This window comes from Schistocerca nitens, chromosome 9 (genome assembly GCF_023898315.1).
Source record: "Schistocerca nitens isolate TAMUIC-IGC-003100 chromosome 9, iqSchNite1.1, whole genome shotgun sequence".
NCBI classification, from domain to species: domain Eukaryota; kingdom Metazoa; phylum Arthropoda; class Insecta; order Orthoptera; family Acrididae; genus Schistocerca; species Schistocerca nitens.
Window position 1 is genome coordinate 284819021 of NC_064622.1, and position 25803 is coordinate 284844823.

The window sequence follows — 25803 nt, forward strand, 5'->3', positions numbered from 1 at the left end:
TGGAATTAGGACGAGCCAAATAGTTTTGGCGAGCAAAGAATATAAAATTTCAATCAAGATATAGCTTCAGAATAGCGGCACCCAAAATGATAATTAGTTCGCAACCGTAGCATCTTTCTCATTCCCTTTTTCCGGGTGGTAAATAATGTAAATATCAATATCAGAGCAGTCTAACGTATGTCCCATGGTAATTGCCTTGAAGTTAAGGTCAGTCCACGTTTGAGCGACGTGCTTAGCTCTTTCTGCACGAGTTCAAGAGCGGACCAAGGGTCAGGAGGGGAGGGGGGGCGCTGCTGCGCAGCTCACATGAGTTTGGCGGCGACTGCCGAAAAACTGCAAGCCTCCCGATTATCCGTTTTAATGAGTAACCGCAACTGCACAGAAAACCGAAAAAAGAGGGTAAACCAAAACACATGTTTTTAACAGAAACTTCCGTTTACAGAGCCAGCTACAAGACGCATTGGAAAAAAATTACTTGCGGATTATTCGCAGGATTGACAACTTATTTACAGAATTACACTTAAGACATACTGTGCCTCGTCTCACATTTTTAGGTCATTTTCGGTAAATAACCGTGCTTTTTTCTGTTTTTTTTTTAATTCATTCTTTTCCTTACGATAGTTCTTATTTTTCCAACACCAGTAAGAAATCAACGCATTTCGGCCCGTTGATGGACGTGTTAATGGATTACTCGCTCGCCTCGTATACAGTCTCTTCTTTTACCAAACACACTTTGTTCACTTTATCCTGTTCGTTTATGTAACTGCTTCCTAGGCTTCGCTATTTAACCACCCGCAGATGGTTTTGTCGCCTACGTCGTCACAACCCGAACTTTTGATTATTATAACATTATACATCAGGTTTAATATTTATTTTTCCGAAAAATCGCCGATCTATGAACGGATAATACGCATCAGATTAATCGGGAGATCGCAGTAGGTGGAGATTTCACGGCAGATGCCACGGGGTATACTTGCTGACAGTCAATAATTACGTTGTAGTTGACTTGGAAATCATAGTAATGTGCGGCGCAGAAAGCGAATTCGGTTTTCGTAGTTTTTTTCAGTAGGTGAGGAGGGGATAGAGGCGGCACAGCAGTCTCCTTCTCTCTCTCCCCCCCCCCCCCCCTCTTCCGTACGGATCCTTGCGTGGGTACCCATTTTTGGTTTCTGGTGAGAGCCCCGTGCAGGCAGTCGATCTTATGCCATGAACATGTAAGCACTGCTATGGCACTTCCTTTCCATCAAACAGCGACAAGTTAGCTCGACTCTAATTACCTAAATGTCTATTAAACGTTTAACTCTTATAGTTAGTCTTCCCACCGAATGAAATAGACACTGGACGCTTGTTCAGAAGGACAGGAGTTCAGATATCCATCCAGTGTTCGTAGTTTACTTTTTCCGTGCTTTCAATAAGTCAAACTTGGAAAGGATTTCGTTTATAATGCTGTATAACAGATTCATCCTCTCGGGACTGAGCCAGTGCCCGGTCTCATCTTTGCCAACACACAAAAACTTTACCAATGTCGTCCTCTGCATCCTCCCAATTTAAGTGTATTTTCGACGACCATCTTTATTGGTGCACCCTTTAAAAATGTCAAATTCAATAGGATTTACTGTTCAATCAAGCGCTAATCCACAGCCGCACACACCCATTCTCTTCCGTTTTTACTTTCATCCTTTTTTTTAACGACTCCACGTTCGATAAAGTACTAACTCGTCGAAGAAAAACAAATCAAGAAAATACATTAGGGAAGAAGTAGAGTGTTTTTACAGTGACCGGCCTGTGATATTGAGAAACCCAATGTTTTGTAGGAGCTAGTCTCCACAAATTTCGTGAAAAGTTATGTTATTCTCGTATTTCAAAAGAAAACCAAATCTGTATGGCTGGGAAGGCACTGGAACCACGTCCTCCTGTTTACGCTGTGCTGTGAAGCAATTTGAATTATTCAGCGTACCCTTGATCGTATTGCAACTAATTACGCTAATTTAGTTTCCCTGTGCTAATAAAAGAATTGGTGTAAGGTTCTTAAGCGATACATTATTTGTCTAAATTTTAGTTTCATATCGGCAACACTAGGAATAGTTGCTTACACTGGAGGAGTTCAGGCACACATTGAAGAAACAGATTCCCATCACTACTTTCCTGAAGTTCTTTCTCTGAGTGATACTCCTGTTCGATAGCAGAATTGTGATCACTGGCTAATGTAAAATCGTCTGCTTTTTCGTTTATTTCTTCATCCATATCATATGGCTCTGTGTCTGAACTCATCTTTAGGAGGATCAGGGTTTAAGTGCAGATCATAACCTCTGTTTTGCTTTCCATAGTTCCCGGAACTTGCTGTTTGCAAATGCTGAGATTGTTCGTTTGGCACGGCATTGCTGCTTCCTTCCTCCTTGCAGAGCTGAACCAGTGCGCGGTCGTGATTGTTCAGGTTGTCTACAAATAATTAAAACTGACCTCTGGTCTATTCAGAACGGAAAGAAATAATATTACAGCGCTATTAAGAGATCGAGATTATTAAGAAAAGCAGGCACCCACATGTCTGTGCAAGAGTCTTGATATCAATCCCATCTTTGTCTTAACCAGTTTTCGCGTTTGCAGCCGGGTTCTCTCGCCCTCCCCTCCTCCGCTCTCCCCCCCCCCCCCCTTCCTCCTGTTGTCGGAGCGTGGTCCTGGCGAGTATATCTACCATTTATACCTATCCTTCCTTATCAAAAATCGACAGTACCCTTCACCGGTCAAACAATTTTTGTTCTTCAGCAACAATTGCTAACAATTATGTAGTTCGCAGTAGTAGCCTCGGGGTTCATATTGTTGAAAGTTTTCTGTGATTTCGCAGTGTGATGCGAGTATGTCTTCAAGATGTCTGTCAGTTTTAAATAGAAAGTGTGTGATATTTTATAGGTAAGATTGCTATTAAATGTAGGGTTGGTGCCTTTCCCATCTCCTCCTGCGTCTCATATAAGTCTCTTCGTCAGGGTTCATGAAACGTGAACAAATGATACTGTTTTCTGCAGTAATGAATGTATTAACATGTGTTTCTTACCTGTACACGATCGCTTTAAGAAAACATGTGAGGTGTCTTTGTGTAGACAGAATGATACGGGCGAATGACCTTAACAATGAATTGTAGATCTGATTCTTAATTTCGACCATAATGAACAACTTCATTCGTATTAACCCTTAACTCGCGAGGTGACTTTTGAGTAACGTATAACACGAGGTGAGGTTTCTGGGACCCGTATGTTTAAACCGAGGTTTAAGGCAAGAATCATATGAAATTTTTAATTGATGCTATATAACACTTTTTACAATTATTTAAATGTTGTTTAAATGCTCCTTGTTTATTTTATTGCAATAAACAATGCCTGCAGCGTTTTACTATTTATCACACAAAAGTACTTAATTTTGTGTTGCTATTTCACATAAATTGACTGTTAGAGCACTGAATTTTACATTCTGAAAAATTATGTAATCTTTGTAGCAAATAAATTTAACTTCGAGTGTTTAAATTTGCGCATACAAATTCCATCCGATAGGTACAAGAAGAAAGTCTGTCAAATTTGACATTCATATTTGGGAACTACATTTTTCTTGTCACCACTTACAACACTTTCGATTTTAACAGGCACTTTATTTCATTGAAAAAATAGATTCCCATCACTACTTTCTTGAAGTTCTTCCTCTGAATGATACTCCTGTTCGATAGCAGAATTGTGATCACTGACTAATGTAAAATCGTCTGCTTTTTCGTTTACATCTTCATCCATAACACTGACACCTTCCTCCGTAGACAGACTAACAATTCATCAAACTCGGAAAGTTAAAAGTGACACATTGTGAGCTATAGGGTGCCGTACTGAAGAAAACAGGTACGTAGTTCACGAGGCGGCTGTCTAGGAGACTCCAACACTTATCAGTAACACGTTTCGACAATAAACACAGAAGGCGATAACGCAACCGACAAAACATCGTAGGCTTGGCATTTTAAGGAGGGTACGGGGAGTAAAGAAGCATTCCACCACAACTGGCCTTGGGGAGCGAGTTCGAAAATTTTCGCGTGTTCTGAGAGACCACAATTTGTGAGTTACGGGTTATGCATAAATAATAACTCACAGTTCCTTATACACGATCACGGGGGACTACCACCGTAGTACCTCCATCCTGGCCAAAACTGAAGCTGTCTTCGCAGCTCAGTCCATTACGGACTTATTTATTTTCAAGGAGATAATAATAATGTATCTAGCGGGATTCAGTAGTGACGAGTATCAAACGGTGAATCACACTGCTTTGAGTCGACAGATTGGACTGTTGTGTGCCTGCAGTCTGTGTAACTTAAGAGTGGAAGTAGCTTTTTAGGGGGAGGGAAGTTGCTAGTTATGCTAAATTCTGCTATCAATAGTACTCGGAAGTGTACGGGAGTTTGGCTAGTGCTTCCCACGACAGCTAGGGCATTGTAATTCGCAGATGCGGGGTGGGGGGTAATAAAAGTTGAAAACTGGCTGTTGTCAGGTCTGTCCACTCGAATAAAACAAAGAACAGAGTGATAACTGTCCGGCAGAGCATGACTTTTCAGTCAGCTAAATAAACATACACACTTAGAGTCCGCAATGTCTCCGTCTTTCCGAGCTCTCTAAATCGTATTCCCGTATAGCTTCTGGAGCTTTCTTTTTATCTCGAGGTCAAGTTTTCGTTAACTGTACCAGGCCGCTATACAGTATTTCCAAGAGTTGTGCCAAAACGGAAGAACCAGCGCACAAGAAAAGTTTTCGCCTTCTAGGCGTGGCACAGCAATACCTAAAATTCAGTGCAGGTACGTCTTTCTTTGTAGGAAGTACGTACACACTTAAATTATTTTACCGAATGCAATGGGTAACACAGTGGATTCTTATTCGGGAGAACGGTGGTTCAAATACCCGTCAGGTCACCCAGATTTAGGTTAGTTAAACTGCTTAAGGCAAATTCCAGGATGACTCCTTTGAAAGGGTCACGGGCATTTTTCTTCTCCAACCTGAGCTTTGAGCTTCGTCTCTAATGACCTCGTAGTCAATAGACAGTTAAACCCTATTCCTCCTCCTCCTCCTCCTCCTCCTCCTCCTTAAATCAGTCTAGTTCTTTAACTTACCATTATGGCCGTGAAGATAGAGTCTCCCAAGATACTTTCCATTCTCCCCCAATGATACATTGTTAGTCTGAATTCATATTTATTGGGCAGAAGTATCGACCTTAACCATGTCTCTTCCTGACAGTCTAATACAGTCAGTAATAAATATTGTTGGTTATAATATACCAGTATAACATATTATCATGACAGTATGGAGGGAAGGAATAAGAAACAGTGATAATCAGCGTCTAAGTCCGCTGATGCCAAGCACCTTCTGCGTTTAAAGTTTTCTTAATTTTGAGTTTTGTCGCCTTGTTCATCCAATTCGTATTACAGAACCAACCGCGTAAAGGTTGTCTTAAAAACTGGGAATATAGAGGTGGGTGGGTGTTTCCACTTTAAGACGTTCATCCACTGTAAAAAAATTATGCGGTTAAAAACAAGGATCATAAATTCTATAACCGTGTCTAGAAATCATAGTTACACAAATCTTTCACTCGATACATATATTGCACTGACACGGATTATTGGCTTTTTTTCATTCAAATGTGAGTGTAATTTCGTATTATATTACACGTATGAAACGAAGCAGTTTCTGTAACTTGATTATTTGAAACTGCATTTTCCCTCCCGAGTTTTGAGGGGTTAATGGCTTGATGGCTCAATAATACTGTAAGGTTTCGGATCGAGAGGCTGCGGATTCAGTCCCTGGTCGGTCCCAGAATTTTCATCTCTTAGTAGTCACTTCTTTCACTTCTTGCAAAGTTTGTTAATGTTAAAAATGTCGAGTTTCACCATAGTTCGGAATCCACGTTACACGGTAGGACTCCCTATAACTAGCTGGGTATGTCATCAGGACGCAGGAAGGTGCCACCTCCAATAGAATCGTATCTAATAAAGCTCTGCGGTGTTAAAACTAACCTTCCTTGTCATGATAAATTTACCCTCCTTTTAATGTATCCCAAAGCAAGCACGCACAAGCAAGCACCAGCGGTTTAACAATCACTTTTCTACAGTGGGTGTGGATCTACACAGCGTATAGCAAACATAATTTTTATATATATTTTTTTAAAGTTGATAGATGACCGCACTGCATGGATGTCAGCTGTTTTCTGTTGGCTTCCTCTGAACTACTAGTGCTGGACATGACATTAAAAAACATCTCCTGTCCAAAATTCTGATTTGAATTCGAATCATGGGCTGAAGCTCTCTAGAAACCAGCCTATATGCATTATGACAATGCATCGAACGGCTAATACAGTTGGGACAATCCAAGTTTCCATATATTTGCAATTAGTACTTTTGGGTCAAAGACAGGTTGATAGGCCCGTAGAGGACTTAGTTTGATTCCAGTGAGCTGTAACGTATAATTTTACATGATTATATTCAACATAAATTTTTTAGTAGATATTACAGAGATCTGTCACCAGATGCCTTTCAGATTCACATGGCACATACATTATCTGATCAAAAGTATCCGGACATCGTATTAGTTGACATTGATATGGGTTATGTATACCATTCACCTTTATTGCGGCCTCAAATCTGCTGGGGACACATTCAGTGAGGTGTCGGAATGGCCGCCTATGCTTCGTAATTTGCCGAAACCAGAGAAGGCAGCGGTGTTATGCGCTGGGATCTGGAGTGAAGTCGACTTTCCAACTCATCCCAAAAGTATTCCGTTGAGTTCCAGACCGGGCTCTGGACATGCCAGTCCATTTCAGAAATACTACTGTCCACAAACCATTGCCTCACAGATCGTGCATTATGACAGGTGCGTCATCATGCTGATAGTCATCATCTCCCAACTGTACCTCCACTGTACGCAGTACACAGTGTTATAAAGAGTGTTCATATACTTCCTCAATTTAGCGTTTTAAGCGCAATTAGGGGACAACATCCTAACCAAGAAAAACACACCCAGACCGTAACATCGCCTCCTCCGTACGTCGCTGTTGGCACTACTGATGATGACAGGTAACATTCTCCAGACATTTGCCAGACCCAAACTATTCCATCGGATTGCCACAGATATAGCGTGATTCATCATTTCAGGTCACACTTTTCAGCCATCCATTTATCCAGTTGCGTCGCAGTTTACCCATCCTCAAGCTTCGCTTAGCATTGACAACAGAAGTGTGCGGTCTGTCAGGAGGTGCTCGATAATTGTGTCCCATTCTTTTCACCTCCCTAACGTAGTCATTGTGCCACCAGGATTGCTGGTAGCACTTTGGAACTCAAGAGTTATTCTTTCTGCTCATTTCATGCGCTTTTTCACAACCATCCTGCACAATGCTCGACGGTCCCTGTCCTCCAGTACATGAGGTGTGCTTGATCTTGATTTAGCCGTGTGTTCTTTTGTGTTTCCACGTCACAGTCGATTTGGGCAGAGTAGAAGATTGGAAATGCCGCTCACGGATTCTTTACTCGGGTGTCCAATGGTTAGTCTACGTTCGAAGTCAATGAACTCACCTGACCGACCCGGTGTGCTATTACTGCTTTTCTACTAAAAACGCAATACTTCCCACCTCCTTTTATACAAGCGGGACCGTCTGTAGTGACGTCTAGTGCTAGTAGGCAGTTCCGCATTGTATAGGACTGTGTGGATTGTTTTGACCAGATGGTGTTCGGCTAGGCGAATATTGTGATGTTACTTTTGCTTCCATAAGAATGGTCTTACTGATTTAACTCTAACAGATAAGTTTAAATAATTTTGGGACAGTGTCCGAAATTCTTTTAGAACAAAGATTAGAATCCAGAATGAATATTTTATTTTCCCTGATTCAGAATCATATGATTCCAAGTCTGCACCTAAGCTCTTATGCCAAAAAACGGCTCTACCTTGTGTTCATCCGAAGGAGAAAGGCTAAGGTATGAAGTCCCATGGCGACGACGCCCTTATAGACCGAGCAAAATTTCCTTTTCGAAGGCACTACCCTGGCGAAAGTGAAAGAGGAAACCAAAATTTCGAAAGAGACTTGAGAATATGATCCAAATTCTTTCCTAAGCTAGACAGACCAATGGCATAACTACTACGACTCTTTGGTCGGTTCGAAGTCACTAAGACGAAGGAGCTAGGTTGGTTAATAGAACTAGCTTTTGTTTTTTACTCCTTCCACAAGATATAACTATATTGGACAAGTCTCCTGTTCTTTGATCTTGTAGCGTATGTGATCTTATAAACAGGAAATCTTCATGCTTGAGGCTTGTATTTTGTGTAGCGAAAAAGACTGTAGCAGTTTTATGAGACAGCAGTTGTATTCTCATGTTGGGAAAGTTAGCTGTTTCCACACTTTCGCAAAGTGTTACGGTAATCACCTTATTTCTGTCGGTGTCAAACAAGTTTTTTGAAATCAGCGAACTTGGACTGCTGAAATGCTAAAATACGTAAACGGTCATACCACAATGATTTGATAAGATCCGCTTATACATTCTATACAGTTAACGGCATTTTTACTCGCTTCCCGAAACAGGTCAATGGTTTAATCAAAAATAAAGATTTATAGTCACACGAATCGGTCTCGGAAGTTTAAAGTACTTTGCCATTCAAGTTAATGAGATGTTGAATGTCGCATTTGAGAATTTTCGCAAGATAGGAGATGGGATACTGGCGGACATACAACTATGAGAGAGGATCTTGAGTCGTGCTTGGGTATCTCAGTCGGTAGAGCACATTCCCTCGAAATGCAGAAGTCCCTGGTTCGAGTCCCTGTCCGGCATACAGTTTTAATACACCGGGAAGTTTCAATGAATTTCCTGTTTGCTGATGCCAATAGAAAAATAGATGCAACGATGTGTTTTGTGCCCACTGATGACTCAGATATGGTTGTGGTGCCCCTTAGTCATTCCATGCCTCGCTTTCCCTTTATTGCGAAAGGGGTGAGTCATCAACCGTTTCGTTTGGTGTCCTCCAGTTTGCTTCGTTGTTGTTTACTGCGTACATCGCACAATCGGCATTTTTGTCCGACAAATCTCCGGCCGTCGAGCTCGCTTTCCTGGCATTCACTCTGCTCTTTCGGCTTTCCAGGAACCGATCAATGCTCGCCGCTGTGTTTATTCGCGTGCTGGATCGGTATAAAGCTAGACGCGAGCTTTTTGTAAGCTCTCGTGAACAGCGTGCAAATGACCTAATACTTAAAGTGTTCCACACTGCTTTCCGTACCCACTGCATCCAACCAGCCGTCCCATCATTCAACTATCTATCGTCTGTTCTCTCTCTCTCTCTCTCTCTCTCTCTCTCTCTCTCTCTCTCTCTCTATCTCTCTATATATCTATCTATCTATCCCTCCCTCCCTCCCTCCCTCCCTCCCTCCCTCTTTCGTTCTCTTAGGATGTAGTAAGTGAGTGAGTTACATCACACAAACTCCACCTTCCATAGATGCTTTGTCAATTCATTGTGTGGTCTGACAAGTGAATCCCATCCATTATTTTTATACCTTGTTAACTAAGTTACCACTCAACATCGTACCGAGCGACGCGCCACAATGGTCAGCACACTGGACTCACACTCGGGAGGACGACGGTTCAAACCCGCGTCTGATTTAGGTTTTCCGTGATTTCCCTAAATCGCTTCAGGCGAATGGCGGAATGGTTCATTTGAAAGAGCACGGCAGATTTTCTTCCCCACGCTTCCTTAATCCGATGGGATCGATGACCTCACTGTTTGGTCCCCTCTCCCAAATCAACCAACCACTCTACATTCGTCTTGGTCCCATAAGAACTTACCCCCACTCTACATAGTAACGCTATTCCTATCAATACGACTAACTGCAACTCATTTCTCCCGAGGGAATTCCAAAACACATACGAATAAATCGCGTAAAAATGGAGAATTGGTTCAACAACTTAAGTTTGAATACTACGTAGTGTAACAGTTGCGTTCTAACGTTGACACGCAGTAGATCTACATCTATACTCAAAAGTACCATTTGTTGTGTGGCGCAGGCTACTTTATTTATCACTGTCAGTTCCCCGTTCCCTGTTTTAAAGTCAATTAAAACCAGTGCCTACGCCCAGACCCGAGACAAGTATCTAATACGCAACCATCTATTTACGAAGCAGTAATGCTACGACAGAATAGTAATAAAGTAGCTGTAGTAGTAAAATACTACTTTTAAAGCCTCTTCTCATTTCAGAGTCTACAGTGTCTCCATACCCTACAAATCACTGTGAAGTGCATGGCAGAGAGTACTTCCAATTGTACCACTTATTAGAGCTGCTTCCCGTTCCATTCACGTTTGGAGAATGATTGCTCAGACACGTTGCGTGCGCTGTAATTGTCTAATCTTGCCCTCGCGATCCTCGTGGGAGCGATGCATAGGGGGTTGTGGTATATTAATCACTTAAAATAGGCTCTAGAAAGTTTGTAAGTAGTCTTCCTAGGGATAGTTGTGCGACATTCTGCGATGGGTCGCACATATGTTTCTGTAAGCAAGCTCCTTTGCAGGCCGAGTCTCTGTAATTGCTCCATTTCAAATATCTACAAATTGTCATACCCAAGTATTTAATGAGTTGATATTTTAGTCATAGGACACTAGTTTTTTGTGAAATTCCGATTGCGTTTCTCTACATTTAAAACAAGTCGCCCATCTTTGCAACACTTTGAAATCCTATCAAAATCTGACAGTACTGGGTAGCGGTGGAAAGCCAAGGGAAAGTGTTAGTGTTGACGTTTATCGTTGTTTTTTTTTTTCATATATGTTTTTCCCTCTTACTCAATCTCTGTGTAATTAGAGGGAGCGGTAGCTACGCCCAACTTTTCATGTACTAATAGTTTACTGATCCCGAGATGGCGGAAAACTTCGAATACTGGACTTTTATTCCAACTCTGTCATCCTGACTTAGTTTGTCGGTGTTCTACTTAGACCAGTTCACTAAAATGAAGAATAGTTTCTTAAACAAGGCCACAATCAATTACCTATTTCATTCTTGTTCAGCATAAATAGCGTATAGCGACGTTACACCTAAACTTTGTTCTCCTGCACTTCGTACGTTGCCCTTTCATACTTCCTTCAATTACAATTAATTTTGAGCGTGGTTCTGTTTATGTACGCAGATCATGAAATGTTCTTCGTGACCCACCCGGGTCTGGCATCGAACTAACAGCAATTCTACCCCCGCCACCCTCTCCAGTTCCGTGTAAAGTAATCACTCAGATGACCAACTGTGCGCGAATTTGTTTATATCATAATTATTTGTGATGAGGCAGATAGAATAACTCTTGCACTTGCGAATACACAAAGGTATTTAGTTGTCTTTTCGCGATTCAGACAACCTTCAGCGTACGAACGAGGAACACAGTCCAGCGATAACAGCGGTAGTGGAATGACCTTGCGAGTTGGTCTCCTCCTTTCTTTGTTACATAGCTGACGCGAAGCTAAACGTGCGGCCTGCCGTCCACGTGGTCCTGTTGCCCTGGTTTTGTCACAGGTGCCACAGAGCGAGGTAGCTCCTCTTACTCAGTTAAAGCAGATGCGGAGGCAGATATGGGTGTTGTTCCACTGAAAAGGACACGGCAGATTTCCTTCTGCAATCTGACTTTGTGCTCTGTCTATGATAACCTTGTCGTTAAATCGTAAACTTACTTACTTCTTCCACATTCTATCAGCTCCTTCTGTTATTAACTGCCCTCTTGCACCCCTAGGCCCAAACATCAATACTGCCATGACTTAATTTATCAACTGCAGCTTAGAATGCTGCTTAGTATCTTTCATATGGGTGTTAATTGAAGATTGGGTAGTGAAATTTTCGAGAGCGTTTCAGCCTTCCAGATTTCTTAATATTCAGCAGTTTCGTGGTGTTTAAACCATGTATAAATTTTTGTACGGAGCAGCAGCTATCAGTTTAGGCACCCTCGCAACAGGTATCTTTCAAGTAATATCGCCAGGAGGACACCGCAAACCACATGTTATTCTCCTGTTATCGGCAGTCGGACGGAGCAAAATATGAGTCAACGTTTCCACAAATTACTGCAACCAGATGCCTTTTGTTTTATTATTCAGTATTTATTTTCCATTATCTGTTTCGAATCGCCGTGCCATTCATCATTCGGTGGTATATATTCGTTGCATGTTTTTAGCATTGTGGGGATCGTGTAGAATTAGTAGTATCAAACCAACAGCTGCTACTAACTCTACACGACCTCCACAATGCTGCAAACATGCTGTTAATATGCACCATCTGATGATGAATCGTAAGGCGATTCGAAACTCGTAATGGACAGTAAGATTTGAATAAGACAAAAGGCGACTGGCCACAGTAATTTGTGGAAACGTTTATTAACCAGTCGCAATGTTCCACATCCATAATTGATTTACGTTTTAAAACGTAAGTCGTTCTAGGGTAGGCTATCTTTTTCTTCTGGAAACAGTACTACGCTCGTCTCAGTACAGGTGTTAATCTATCGCAATCACTTATCGAATACCCCCTCTCTTTAATTTGAATCTGGCATTTATCATGATTGTGCCTGCTCGAGTTAGGTCCAGCGAAGCCACATCACATGCATGCGACATCGGGACTGTAGGAGGGGAGCTCAATTACTTTGAACGCTGTTTCACAACGGTGTGGTGGAGCGTTGTCTTGGAAAAAGAAAAAAAGAAAATAGAAAACTGATGGTACTAGATCTTAGATTGATTGTTCTTCAAGCTCTCCTCAAGTAAGAATTTAGCTGCATACAATTCTGCGCGTTTCCTACAAGAAGAAAACCCTCTTCTGACAGATGACTTAACAAAACAGTGTAAGAAAGCGAGGTTTCGTCGGTTGTAGAAGTGCCGTTCGTATAGCTAGATGCTAACTCTTTTTATGGGATTTCTTGAATCGAGAGAGCGATATCTTCTTGAACTATGAGTGTAGCGCCTCGCCACTGCACTTACCCATCGGAAACTTTTTGACCATCTGAATATTCATGTGTTGGGCCAACTGAAATTTTGAGCCAGATAGAAATTCGAACCCAGTTCATGTGATAATCTTGAGCAGTCGGCGTATGGAGGAGGATGTGCGTAATCTTCTCCAAGCACCGGGGAAATTTACTCATAATACGAGTGGACTGCAAGTTCCCGAGAAAAGCTGTTACACAATACTGTGGTTAAGAGACTGGACTCTGATGAGGAGGATAAATCGCTTGTGAGTATCGAAATTAGTGTTTCCGTGGTTTGCGTAAATTGAGGCTAATACTAGGATGTTTCCTTTCAAAAACACTATTTACGTTTCGCACCCCATTCTTGTCCTAGTCCCATTTTTTTGTATTCCGTCCGCAGCTCGTGGTCTTGCGGTAGCGTTCTCGCTTCCCGCGCACGGGGTCCCGGGTTCGATTCCCGGCGGGGCCAGGGATTTTCTCTGCCTCGTGATGACTGGGTGTTGTGTGTCTTTCATCATCATTTCATCCCCATCGACACGCATGTCGCCGAAGTGGCGTCAACTCGAAAGACTTGCACCAGGCGAACCGTCTACCCGACGGAAGGCCCTAGCCACACGGCATTTCCATTTCCATTTTTGTATTCCATTTCGTAATGTCGTCGACAGTACCTTAAACACTATTTTTACTTCCTTCCCTGTATTTCTACCACTATAACTTTTCTAAAAGAGTAACCGTTATGTGTATTACTAACAGCTAACACGGGACACGGTCCCAGTTGCGTGTATGTATCTAATGGCTTCCGGAGGCAATAAGCAATTGATTTTCAATATTTTATACAGTTATTGGTCGAATTTAAAACTTTAAAATGCTGTCAGAGCACACTTATTAAGAGCTGTAATCTTATAAAGATTTAACATAATAAGTCAAGTATAATAGTTAGAAACTGTGTATGTATGTGCGTGTCCTGAAACAGCGTCTCTCATGGCGCGTAGATAACCGAAACTATATTCATGCAGTATTTGGCAATTAGAGCACTTAGCTACTTCCAATGAACTTTACAAATAATTTCAAACCTTTACGAACCTTTTTTTCGCTGACACCCCTGCAAAATAATGAAAGAAGGTAGTCGCTTACTACATTTTCGCTGTTCATGTAGTAAAACTGCAGTATCAAGGATAATGTTTTAATTTATTACGTTGTAATTACTAACACTACGCAAAACACACTTTGGAGACAGGATCCACATATACCACTGGATGTACTTGTAAAATTATAGTATGGCACGGCTCATAGATCGGGAGATAGGACATTTTATACACGGAATTTCGAATCTTTAAATATTCGGAGCAGGGATTTAAGATGCAAAACCTAATAAAAGCAATCCGAGTTGCCCGTCGCGGTATGTGTATACAAATGTTGATACATGTACGTTATAAAATTTTGACTGTGTGTCACAATGCGATTGTAGCTTTCATTGGCACCTCGCCAAGATCTTTGCTTTGTTAAAAATTATGCCAGTTAGTGTTTCAAGTTTCACCGTATCACCACTCTTAGGGAAACAGCGATTGTAAGATACTCGGCAGTGTTTATTGCAATCTCAGACATTCCTTAATACAAAATTTCAAAATTTTCTTAGTTCCTTACAAAAAATATAACAATTTTACTGATCAATGTGACGCAGTAGGACACAGTGGATTAGTTTTTTAGAAGGGTTCGCTTTAAACACCCGACAGAATAACCTAAGTTTTGCTTCCTTTCGTATTTGTAAATCATATGGATGGCTCTTTTAAAAAATGCTAAGATCGACTGCTCAGCGCTGTTCTCTCACCATACAATGACCACGACTGCCCCCCCCCCCTTTTTTCCCGTCTGGTTCCACATTCCTGAAACCGTGTAGTGTTAGATTTTATCTAGATAGCGCCAGATTTTATCAGGCTTATCACAAGTGCAGAGCAGAGGAAATTGACGGCACCCATCAGTGAAGAGAGGCCTGCCTAGTCTAGTAGGAATTTTATGCTGTTCCTATTGACTGTACTGACCACGTTAATACTAGTAATTGCTGAGGAAAAGGCATGGTACTTGGTCATAATTGTCTGTTCCATGATCAATGCGGATGAGAGGTAAAGTCATCTCTGCAGAGCTCATAGCTAAGTGGCCAGCATAGCTTTAGAATCGATAGTGTATGCGGGTCAAAGTGTTCCAAATTTGACCCTCGCAGTCTGGGTCTCTCAATGTATTTCATTATCTCTTTTTAACGGTACCTTCAAAGAACGTTACGAGAAAGACGTAATTCTGTTTTGTAATCATTTAGTTTAGAATCCAATTTAATAAGCTGTAGTCAGTCGAAACGTCACTGATGACACTATCTCTTAGCTTTTCGTTTTCGATGTAACTGTGATGCGAAAGTGTACTGCGAAATTATAGTACTTCTATAGAGAATAACCAACCGAAGACGTGCAATGCTAGGGTTCGTACTCTGGAGGCGCTGGGTTCGAATCCCTTTTCAACTATTGGTTCCTCTAAATCACAGTCTTTTACAGCTTATGCTCCGTTTCAGGTGGTAACGACGCCAACGTGCCTTTAAATTCCAATTTCCTTTTCTAACAAGACTTTTCATTTACTTAATTAAACAGGCAAGCTATCAACGAAAGTTTTATTGGTTACTCGACTTATACTAGGACTCGTTTTAGATACGCTTTAAAAAAGCGTGTAACAAAAGGAGGGAATAGCAGTATTTTCGGAAAACAAGCAAGGCATTTTCTGCTAGTCTGCCTTCCGGCAATCTGATCAATTTGCAGTCATCTCATTTTGTAATCGTTATCAGTAAAAAGTAGTGTCATACTGAATAACCTACCCTAGCACAGATTTTAAAGTCAAAATAATCGTAAACCATGGTCGGTACTTTTCTTCTACTTTACACAGAAGAGTCTAAACCGAAGAGGATATGTGTAAATTTAAATTACGAACGCTAAGCTATCTCACTGTACCTACCATACCATACCATCAAAACCATGTTATCTTTTATGCAACGAAATACTATAGAATGGCTTTATTACAGCTTTGTGAAAACCATGTCGATGCTTCAGGTCTTCGTTTCTCATATTGTGCATATGTTGGTAAGAAACTGAACTGGCCCTCTTAAAGATATACGTATACTATTCCGAGAAAATCTACCAACAAAGTTTCAAGAAGGCCTTAAATGATGACACATGAAATATATAACAACCTCCTACGTTTCGTACACATAGGTATTGTGACGATAAAGATTAGAATAATTACAGCACGCACAGAGGCGTTCAGTCATTCTTCCCACACTCCGTACGTGAATGGAACGGGAAGAAACCCTAATAACTGGTACAATGGGACGTACCCTCTGCCATACACCTCACGGTGGCTTTCAGAGTATAGACGTAGACGTAAGTGGGCTCAAAACATTTCTCCTCATCACCTCTAGCCGCACCCCTTTGGGATTTACAGTCAATTGCGAATATTCCATATCCAACTGCTTATCGGATTTTGCATTATCAGTAAACTGTGTAGGCATTTCGTGGCGACTTGCCATTTCCGTATTCTATCATTACTGTATTTGCCATGCAACATTACTATTGATAGAAAGGAATCCACAACATATCGGATGTTTATAACCTTCATGTAAAGATACACTGGTACACGGTGAAATGACTCATCAAATAAACGGCTGTATATAAGGGAGGACAGGTTGTCAATGTATGCGCCGGGTTACCGTTATTTTCGTTTTCTCCTTTAAACACTCTACACAGATAGGGCATAGGTTCTATGCACAAGGCTGTCATCGTTGTTTTCCCTAATCCTTGCGGAGTCAGAGATCCTGGTGTATCCTTAAAAACATTGTAGTCATCTGAACATGGAACCCTTAACCCATGCTAATCTTTGTTAGACAGTTTTCTTGTTCTAGAGCCACAAACGGCTTGCGTATTTCAGATGTATATTTTCATCAACACATTCCGCCCTTCGATTGACAGTTGGCCAGCTGTTAAGATATGTGAGGTGAATTTAAAGCAATCCTATTTTAACATGGTTTTCCGAACTGGGAGTTATTTCGTGTTCACAACCGCACAAATCTGCAAAAAACGAACAATAGCAGTAACACTTTAAAATATAGACAGAGAAGGAAAAAAATCGTGTGTGATTGCTACAATTCAGACGATTAGGAGGCACTTTACCATCTGCGAGACAGCATCGTGTTTTATTCAGGCATCAACAGCATTTCGCAAAAAGAAAAGAAGTGGCGTAACCACTCTTGGTCGTAGTAGGTACGCACTGGTTTGGCGTAGGGAATAAACGAATTTAATATAAACGGAAGGGTGACTTGAAAATTTCGTTTCTTGTCTGACAGTATAATGGCTAAAGTAATTACAGATATCTCAATATAGTATTTTAATCTCAAGTGGAAATGTTTATTCTTCGGTTAAGTAGGCGGTAATAATTTGCCGTGTGTTCCTTTTTTGTGGATGGTTATGTACAAGGCACAGTTAAATGAAAACTAGACAGATGGAGAAAAGTAAGTAAAGTGTTTATTATTTCAAACGTAATCGCTGTATCTGTCAGTACATTAATCCCACTCTGAGACAGGCTGGCCAGTGCAAATGGTTCAGATGGCTCTGAGCACTATGGGACTTAACTTCTAAGATCATCAGACGCTAGAACTTAGAACTACTTAAACCTAACCAACCTAAGGACATCACTCACATCCATGCCCGAGGCAGGATTCGAACCTGCGACCGTAGCGGTCGCGCGGTTCCAGACTGTAACGCCTAGAACCGTTCGGCCACACAGGCCGGCACTGGCCAGTGCATTTATGGAAAAATGTTTGCGATTGCCTACGGCACCACCATGGTTGTACCCTGGCGCACACCTCTTCATTCGGAGCAAGACGGCGGTCATGAAGAATGAAATCGCACGGGGAGAGATTCCTGTGTGTGGTGGTATGCGCCCGCCCACATGTTGTCAAGATTCTTTCGAGTATGGAGCAGAAGTTTTGATGGAAACCATTACAAATTCTCGGTGAAGTCCCGATCTCTTCCGATGCGATTTCCATATTTTTGGAGACGTGAAGAAAGACATTCGTGGTTGTCAATTTGTTCGGACGAATAAGTGCACGCCTGGATACAATCATGGATCCGTAGGCAATCGCAAAAAATTTTCCATGAAGTCACTGACAAGTTGTCTCAGATTGGGGTAAATACGTTTGAAATACTACAGTTTACATACTTTTTCCCCATCTGTCACTGTTTCATTTGACTGCCCCTCAAAGAAACAGTAAAATTAGGAACACAGTTCTTACAGTATATCGCAAATGATTTTATAACATAATGATTTATAACATAACATATAGGATCGCGGAGAATCAGTCGGAGTATACGGAGTATAGCGACCGTTTGTTTCCTCTCTGCGACAGATGCGATAAACTGCAGCCGGGTCGATATCTGTGGGGCTCCAATAGGGGTGGAAGCACATTCCACGTAGCGTGTGCAGACGACGCCCTTCTGCTAACATTTATCACGAGAAAATTCTTCAGTTGATCAGTAAAAAAGAAAAGAAATTCTTGTCACAGTGAAAGAATTCCTTATTAGTAAGTGTTGTGGCTCCCTACGTAAGTATGGTTACAGTTTTTTGGCCTGGTGAATAACTTTATTATTCTGAACGGAATATTGTTAGGTGGATTATTTAGTATCAGTTGTCATTAATGTTGGTAGATTTTCAAAATACAAGGTATTACTTTTTAGGGATGTGCAGTGGTTGATTCATTACACTAATTGGGGGTAGTGATGTTTGCTATTCCTGCTTTATATGCTGTGATGCGCTTTCTTTACCCGTGTCTTTTTCTATCCTTATATTGCAATTGTATCGATTGATTTAAAAATCTCCAGATCCTCCCTATTCGAGTAGAGAGAAGCTATTGTAGTACTGAAAGTGCAGTTCCATCCAAAAATGTAATACATTTAGGATCAGCAAAATAGATTGCTAATTTTGTAGTGGAAGTTCAGTGCACAGGCATAATAGATAATAGGCCAAGAAAATCAGAGTTCTCGCTTCCAAAAATTTGTGAAACTCTGAAAACTGTTTTAATTACTCAAGTAGGCCTCTGATATGAATAATCTTAGCTTGCCTAATTTATAAGTGAAGCTTTAGCCATGACGAAAAAAACACAAATTTTCGATTTTTTCTCTTTTTTTCACATTCCTCCAAAACGAGGATCAAATGATTTTGGAACAAGTTTCGCCATAGAAGAGTTAAGTCAGAAAATGGTTCTTTTTCGCAATTTGCCAAAAACTCTCTTTTCGCCAAAACTGAGATTTGGCCAATTTGATGCAAACTTTCATACGAGGGAAATTGTTGAGCATTAAATTTTGTTTTCATAGTGTCAAAGAAAATGACAAGAAACCTAGCTGGCAAATAAAAATCGCCGTTATCGCTTATATACAGGGTGAGTCAAATGGTTCAAATGGCTCTGAGCACTATTGGATTTAACATCTATGGTCATCAGTCCCCTAGAACTTAGAACTACTTAAACCTAACGAACCTAAGGACAGCACACAACACCCAGTCATCACGAGGCAGAGAAAATCCCTGACCTCGCCGGGAATCGAACCCGGGAACCCGGGCGTGGGAAGCGAGAACGCTACCGCACGACCCAGGGTAAGTCACTAACTATTGCCACCAAAAATAACTCCGAACGTATGATAGAAGCCGAAAAGTTTGTGGGACAAAAGTTGCATGGGACAGCGGGGGCCATAATATGAGGTTGGATTTTTGTTGCTGGGTGGGGTCGCATCGGAGATATGAAGGTAAACTTTTTTTTTAACCATTTACAGAAGGTGTTTGAAGTTATGACCATAAGTATCAATGCAGTGCTACAATCTTCTTATCATGGATTGAGTGGTATTCCTTATCACATCGGCACTTATCGAAGCACATGCTCTGACAATTCTCTCTCGCATATCTTCATGTGTAGTTGGAACGTCTTTATAAACAATGTCTTTTATGAATCCCCATGAATCCCCACAAGAAAAAAATCCAGAGGCGTCAAGTCTGGCGAACCAGCCGTCCACGACACATCTCCTCCGCGTCCAATCCAACTATTTGGGGATTGTCTCTACGATTCATTTCTAGCCATCAGCGAAAAATGTGCCGGACATCCATCGTGTTGATACCACATTCTGTTCCTTGTTCCTAAAAGTATTTCTTGCAATAACAGACGTAATGTTTCTTGCAGGAATGTGGTGTACTTCCTACTATTAAGATTTCCTTCGATGAAATAGGGGCCTATAATTCTGTCCTCCAGCATCCCACAACGTACATTCACCGACCACAGTTTTTGGTGTGCAACTTGCCGCAGCCAACGTGGATTTTCAGTTGCTCAATAATGCATGTTGTGCAAATTAAGATTTCCATGGTTCGTGAATGTAGCCTCGTCAGTAAATACAATCAAATTAATAAATGTGTCATCCCGCTGAATCTGAAGTTGAGCCCATCGGCAGAATTCAGCGCGACGCATACAATCCGTACCAGTTAATTCGTGGTGGAGACTGATATGGTTCAAATGGCTCTGAGCACTATGGGACTTAACATCTATGGTCATCAGTCCCCTAGAACTTAGAACTACTTAAACCTAACTAACCTAAGGACAGCACACAACACCCAGTCATCACGAGGCAGAGAAAATCCCTGACACCACCGGGAATCGAACCCGGGAACCCGGGCGTGGGAAGCGAGAACGCTACCGCACGACCACGAGATGCGGGCGGAGACTGATATGGCAAGGACGATATTTATGGCGATGCAGAGCACGAACAACACTACTCTGACTCATGCCAGATACCCTTGCGATTTGACGCGAATAACGTAAGGATCTCGAACCACAGTGGCAATAGTACCAATTCCCGTTTCGTCGTTGGTTAACTTTCCTTTGCCGTATGTGTTTCCGATCCATTAAAGATCTAGTTGTTCTCAATTTATCATACACATATTTAAATGTACGACGTGTAGGGTGAATAGGTTAGGATACCTTTCAGCGTATAAGTCTCTCGCTCTCACTGAATTTCGTGGGCATTCTCCATAAATGAGAAGCATATCGACTTGTTCTTTGAAGGAATACATCATTCACATGCGCTTGATTCGACGATACTAGTCTTCCCGTTCCTATTAGTGTTGTATTGCGAAACCGTCGAATGGTGTTTACATGTCAGTGGTACGTTAGATGGATACGCCGTATTCGGTGAATATTTACTATTTGCACGATATACGAGAGAGAATTGTCAGAGAATGTGCTTCGATAAGTGCCGAAGTGATCAGGAATACAATCCATGATAAGAAGATCGCAGCACTGCATTGATACCAATGGTCATCACTTCGAACACCTGTTAATGGACGTTCATGCCAGCTTTGTGACCTTCAAAGCCCGTATTGTTACACTTGATTAGATTCGTCTCGCCGGCTGCTGTGGCCACGCGGTTCTAGGTGCTACAGTCTGGAACCGCGTGACCGCTACGGTCGCAGGTTCGAATCCTGGCTCGGGCATGGATGTGTGTGATGTCCTTGGGTTAGTCAGATTTAAGTAGTTCTAAGTTCTAGGGGACTGATGACCACAGATGTTAAGTCCCATAGTGCTCAGAGCCATTTGAACCATTTGATTCGTCTCGATAGCTGCCATCAGAAAATAAGTACCAAACTGTAGCATCCCATAATCATCTTGAACTGGGACAACAAAAAAAAGGTTGATCCTTATATCTCTGAACGTCATATAATGGCCCCCATTGTCCCATGCAACTTTTGTCTCACAAATTTTTCAGCTACTATCTTACTCTCGAAGTTATTCTTGGTGGCAATGGTTAGTGACGCACCCTGTATAAGTAACATGGATTTAGCACTCAGTTGATGCAAATGTAATTTCCACATTTTTTGTAATCATGAGTTTTCGATTAAAGGCTCTCAGAGGAATTTAGAGAAAACGAGAAACACTCCGAAATTTTTGTGGTTTACTTTTCATCACAGCTGAAGCTCTACTCAGAAATCGGCACAAACTTTGATTACTCATATCGGAGATCTACATGAGTTATTCGAACAGCTTCCAAAATTCCACTGTTTTTTGGAAGACAACCACGTTTTTGGAGCTAATTGTACTCTCTCATAGCACTAGGTACAAGGTAGTCGGCAACGCCCTACAGCATCCGTTTAACCACCTGTCGGGCTCAAAATGCTGTTAAATTTCTGCGTTTGTTTACCTTGCAATGTTTGTAGGATCTGGAGTATTCTTTTTCATTCGCAGTTTCCTAAATTGGCTACAATGAAACTGGACGGATTACGTTAGCTATGACACATGTGCACTGAATGGAAAACCCAATATTGAGTCACTGCTTGCTCTCTTTCTAGGAGTAAATTACGTAAATACCTCAAGTACATCAACACTCTTCAGTGGTTAACAAGCTGCTTTTTTAATTGTTATTAAAAAGAATCTAAGTGTAAAATATGTGTATCTGTGACAACGAATTTAGTAGTTCCGGAGAGAGATCCAATCCTTTCTTTCTTTTTCTCATGAAATAAATTTTCCACTGCTACACTTTACTAATTTGTGTCAAGACGCGTTAAACATGATTTTACCCATCCGTGTGCCAGGCTAGTACAGTGAAAACCAAGACTGGCACCAACGAGCGTGAGCTCTTCGGCACTGAAGCTAGTTGCGAGCAAATAAAGAAATAAAATATTCTGTGGAAAGTTAGTTCCAGAATTATCGTCAACTACGGATCTGCAACAAAATTCTCCCAGAAGAATGGAGAATATTGTGAATGATTCCAAAAGAGTAGGGTTTCATGTCCCGTTGACGACGGATTGAGGAAAGAAGTCGGTCGTGTGCTCATAAGAACCACAAGGATATACCCCTGAAAACTATGTAGGGGAGTAACGGAAAACCTAAATCTGGATTTGAACCAGTGCCCTCCCGAAAACGAGTCCAGTGTGTCACCTCGCTCAGTATAAGTAATTCCAAGCGTTAAGAAGTATTCATACAGCAGCTACAGATACTATGGCCACAAAAATTAAGAATAGAATGCTGCAAGTTTGAGAAACGCGATGTGTCCTGTGTTTCCATCGACAGAATAGCGACAGTTAATGTATTTCACACCCCAAACCGAAAAATTTTATTCAACGCTTTAGCAAGAAAAGGCGGCAAGGCCTCATTACGAATCGAGTATGATAGCCGCGCTGTTGCCACTTTTTAGACGGAGCGGCATGCAGCTGTGATTCAGCGGTCGGTGCGATGTTGCCGCATGTAATCGATTCGCGCCAGCTTTGGGTGCGTCAGGTACGGTACGAGAAGAGGCTCAGAACAGAATTTTTCTCTTCGGTCGCAAGCTGCGCTTCTCCCGTGGTAACGATCCGCCTCTTGTGGAAACCGATTCCCCCTACCCTCGCCGTGCCTTCGGAACCTTCCTCCATCCCGTACCCGGCGCTGCAAGTAGGCGCGCGCTCGCCCGGTAGTGACGTCACAACAGGCGAGCTCAGTGCGCAGGCGCGCGGCTCTCGGCTGCCTAGTAGTAGCTGCAGCTGCCGACCCAGCAACGCAAGACCATCATCTCTTCTCTGGCCCGCCCGCCCGCCTGCCTGCCTTTTGATCTGTGATCAGTCTCAAAATGAGGGGGGGCGCACGCGTTGTAAACCATTGGTGAGACTTGTGTCGTTTACTGCATCATCACGACTTAAATTCTCTTCGCTGTGGAATTATTTCTAACCGTTGCGACTGTGGCCGCGCCGAAGGGGAACGAAAAGCAAAATGCCGGAACGGCAGCCGTCGTCGATTCCGTATAAAAGAATTACTCACATTGGGGATTTCTTAGTTATAGCGCCCATGCAGACGAGCTGAAGTGCTTGTATTATTAAATGCTCAGTGAAGTTTATTAATTTTGCTCTGAGCTAAATATAGCTACACTTTTTGAATAAATCACTTTTTTTAGTTACGAAGCGTACTCTCTCTCGTTGTCGAGGTACGTTCCGAAATGACTATCGTTAGTGGGAGCCTTACCGCGAACGTTGAAATGAGGCCAGTAGTCATGCTTTGTTGCTAGAACGTTCCAGACGAAAATAGCACAGCGACGAAAATACTGCGTCGCTACTGTTTGGACGGTAGTCATATTGAACGTAGAATCAGGATTTTTACAGGAATCGGGACGCTGTCTACATCTTACAAGGGAAATCTAACCCACAGAAACGTGTATCTGCCACATTCAGTGGAAGTTAAAGAAATCTGTGCTCGACGGTAGAACATAATTGAACATCAGGTCGTCACAGGACATGAGTGGCAAAAAATAATCGCACGCCGTCGTAACATCGCATCAAAGAGGAGATGAGGTATTCTGTCATAAGTGTGGTATGAAATGTAGTAAATATTTACTTGCAAAAGTTTGAAACGTTTTCAACGATTTCCTTTGTCCCGTTACTGCGTGCCACAGTGGCCACTGCTGACGTCATCGCGGGGCCTCGCCCGAGGCTATTTGTAGCTCTTATTAAATTAGTGTGAGTTCGTGTTTTGTGCGTTCCCGGTTGAACTGTAAATTTATCCACATGGTAACAGCTGTTATAGCCGAGATACAGTAATAAGATTAGACAGAATATCCCTGGTTTTCGCGATATCTGCTGTTCGTAATACTGTAGCAAGTAAAATCCGAACAGCTTGGATCCTACAAGATTCGGAGGAGACTAAGAGTGCGACTCTTTGTTATTTTTGCCGAACATAATAAACAAATAAATATCATTTCAATGATTTTATTGCCATCAGGCAAGGAGGAAATATGTAGTAGATGTTACTTTTTCGTTTTATTTCTTTTTTAATTTTGCTGGGAAATTAACTCGTTTCCGTACAATTAGAAATCTTCATAATTCCATTTAAGAATGAAAAACCATTCCAGAGGTTTGGAATTATCATCTGTAGTGCTGGTGCGTGGGACGAGCGCCAAACAACATACTGACATAGCGATAACGGTAACTGCGTAGTGATAAGAGTAGTTCTTTCATGCGTCACGGTGTGTGACGCCATTCAGGTTCCGGGCGGTTTGTTAGTCTTAGTTTCACTCGTTTTTGTAATACTGGTCAGGGAATATTTCGGCAGGTATTTATTTCGGCGAAACTTGTAGTCGTACGCTGACCAGATGTTTCAATGTAGTTATTCGCGAAAACAGTCATACTGAACGTCATTTCCGTATACAGGACTACAGATAAACACCAAAGTATTACGAAAGTGTTTCTTTCCTACATTGGAAGGCAATATCACATAACCGATGAGACATTCCGCTATTCAGTTAGGGTAGTAGTTCGCGAACCTGGGATATACCACGTTTGTCTTTCATCAACACAAAACATATGAATATAAATGAAACAAATTACGGAAAGTAATGGCGATTACTCTCCGTCTTTGTACCCACCCGATCAGAATAAATAACACATTAATCCCCTAATTCGGCTCATACTGTCATGAATCACCTGGAAGATTGACACACGGCTATGTTTGTATCCCGAAAACACCTGCAACTAGCATTGTGACAGTTCAGTAAACGTGCCGCACCTAGATACAAAATGAAAAAAGAAAAACGATGAACAACTTTAGAATTCATACAGGTTGTGCAAAAAAGTAATTTGTTAACATTTGTTTAAAATGTTTCAGTATTAGATGTGAGTTTTACGTTGATTGTAATTTCAGTTACCACAAAATGAACACCATTATTTTTTGTTTGTGAAATCGGAAACTGTGGGGCTATAGTTTCCTTGGCGGGGAGAGAGAGAGAGAGAGGGAGAGAGCGTCAAGTACTGAAAC

At 41.7% G+C, this 25803-nt stretch overlaps 1 protein-coding gene across 3 annotated transcripts in view; it reads left to right on the forward strand.

Annotated features, from left to right (window-relative positions):
• LOC126203486 (protein suppressor of sable) overlaps window positions 1-25803 on the forward strand; it is an 81666-nt gene that overhangs the window by 2757 nt on the left and 53106 nt on the right. The window contains exon 1 of one of the 3 annotated variants that reach the window (XM_049937810.1): window positions 23533-23661. The exons of the other annotated variants lie outside the window; for them this stretch is intronic. Coding sequence (XP_049793767.1) covers window positions 23630-23661 — 32 coding nt within the window. The 5' untranslated portion in view covers window positions 23533-23629. Of the gene's footprint in view, window positions 1-23532; window positions 23662-25803 lie in introns of those variants that run through there. 3 annotated transcript variants of the gene reach the window in all.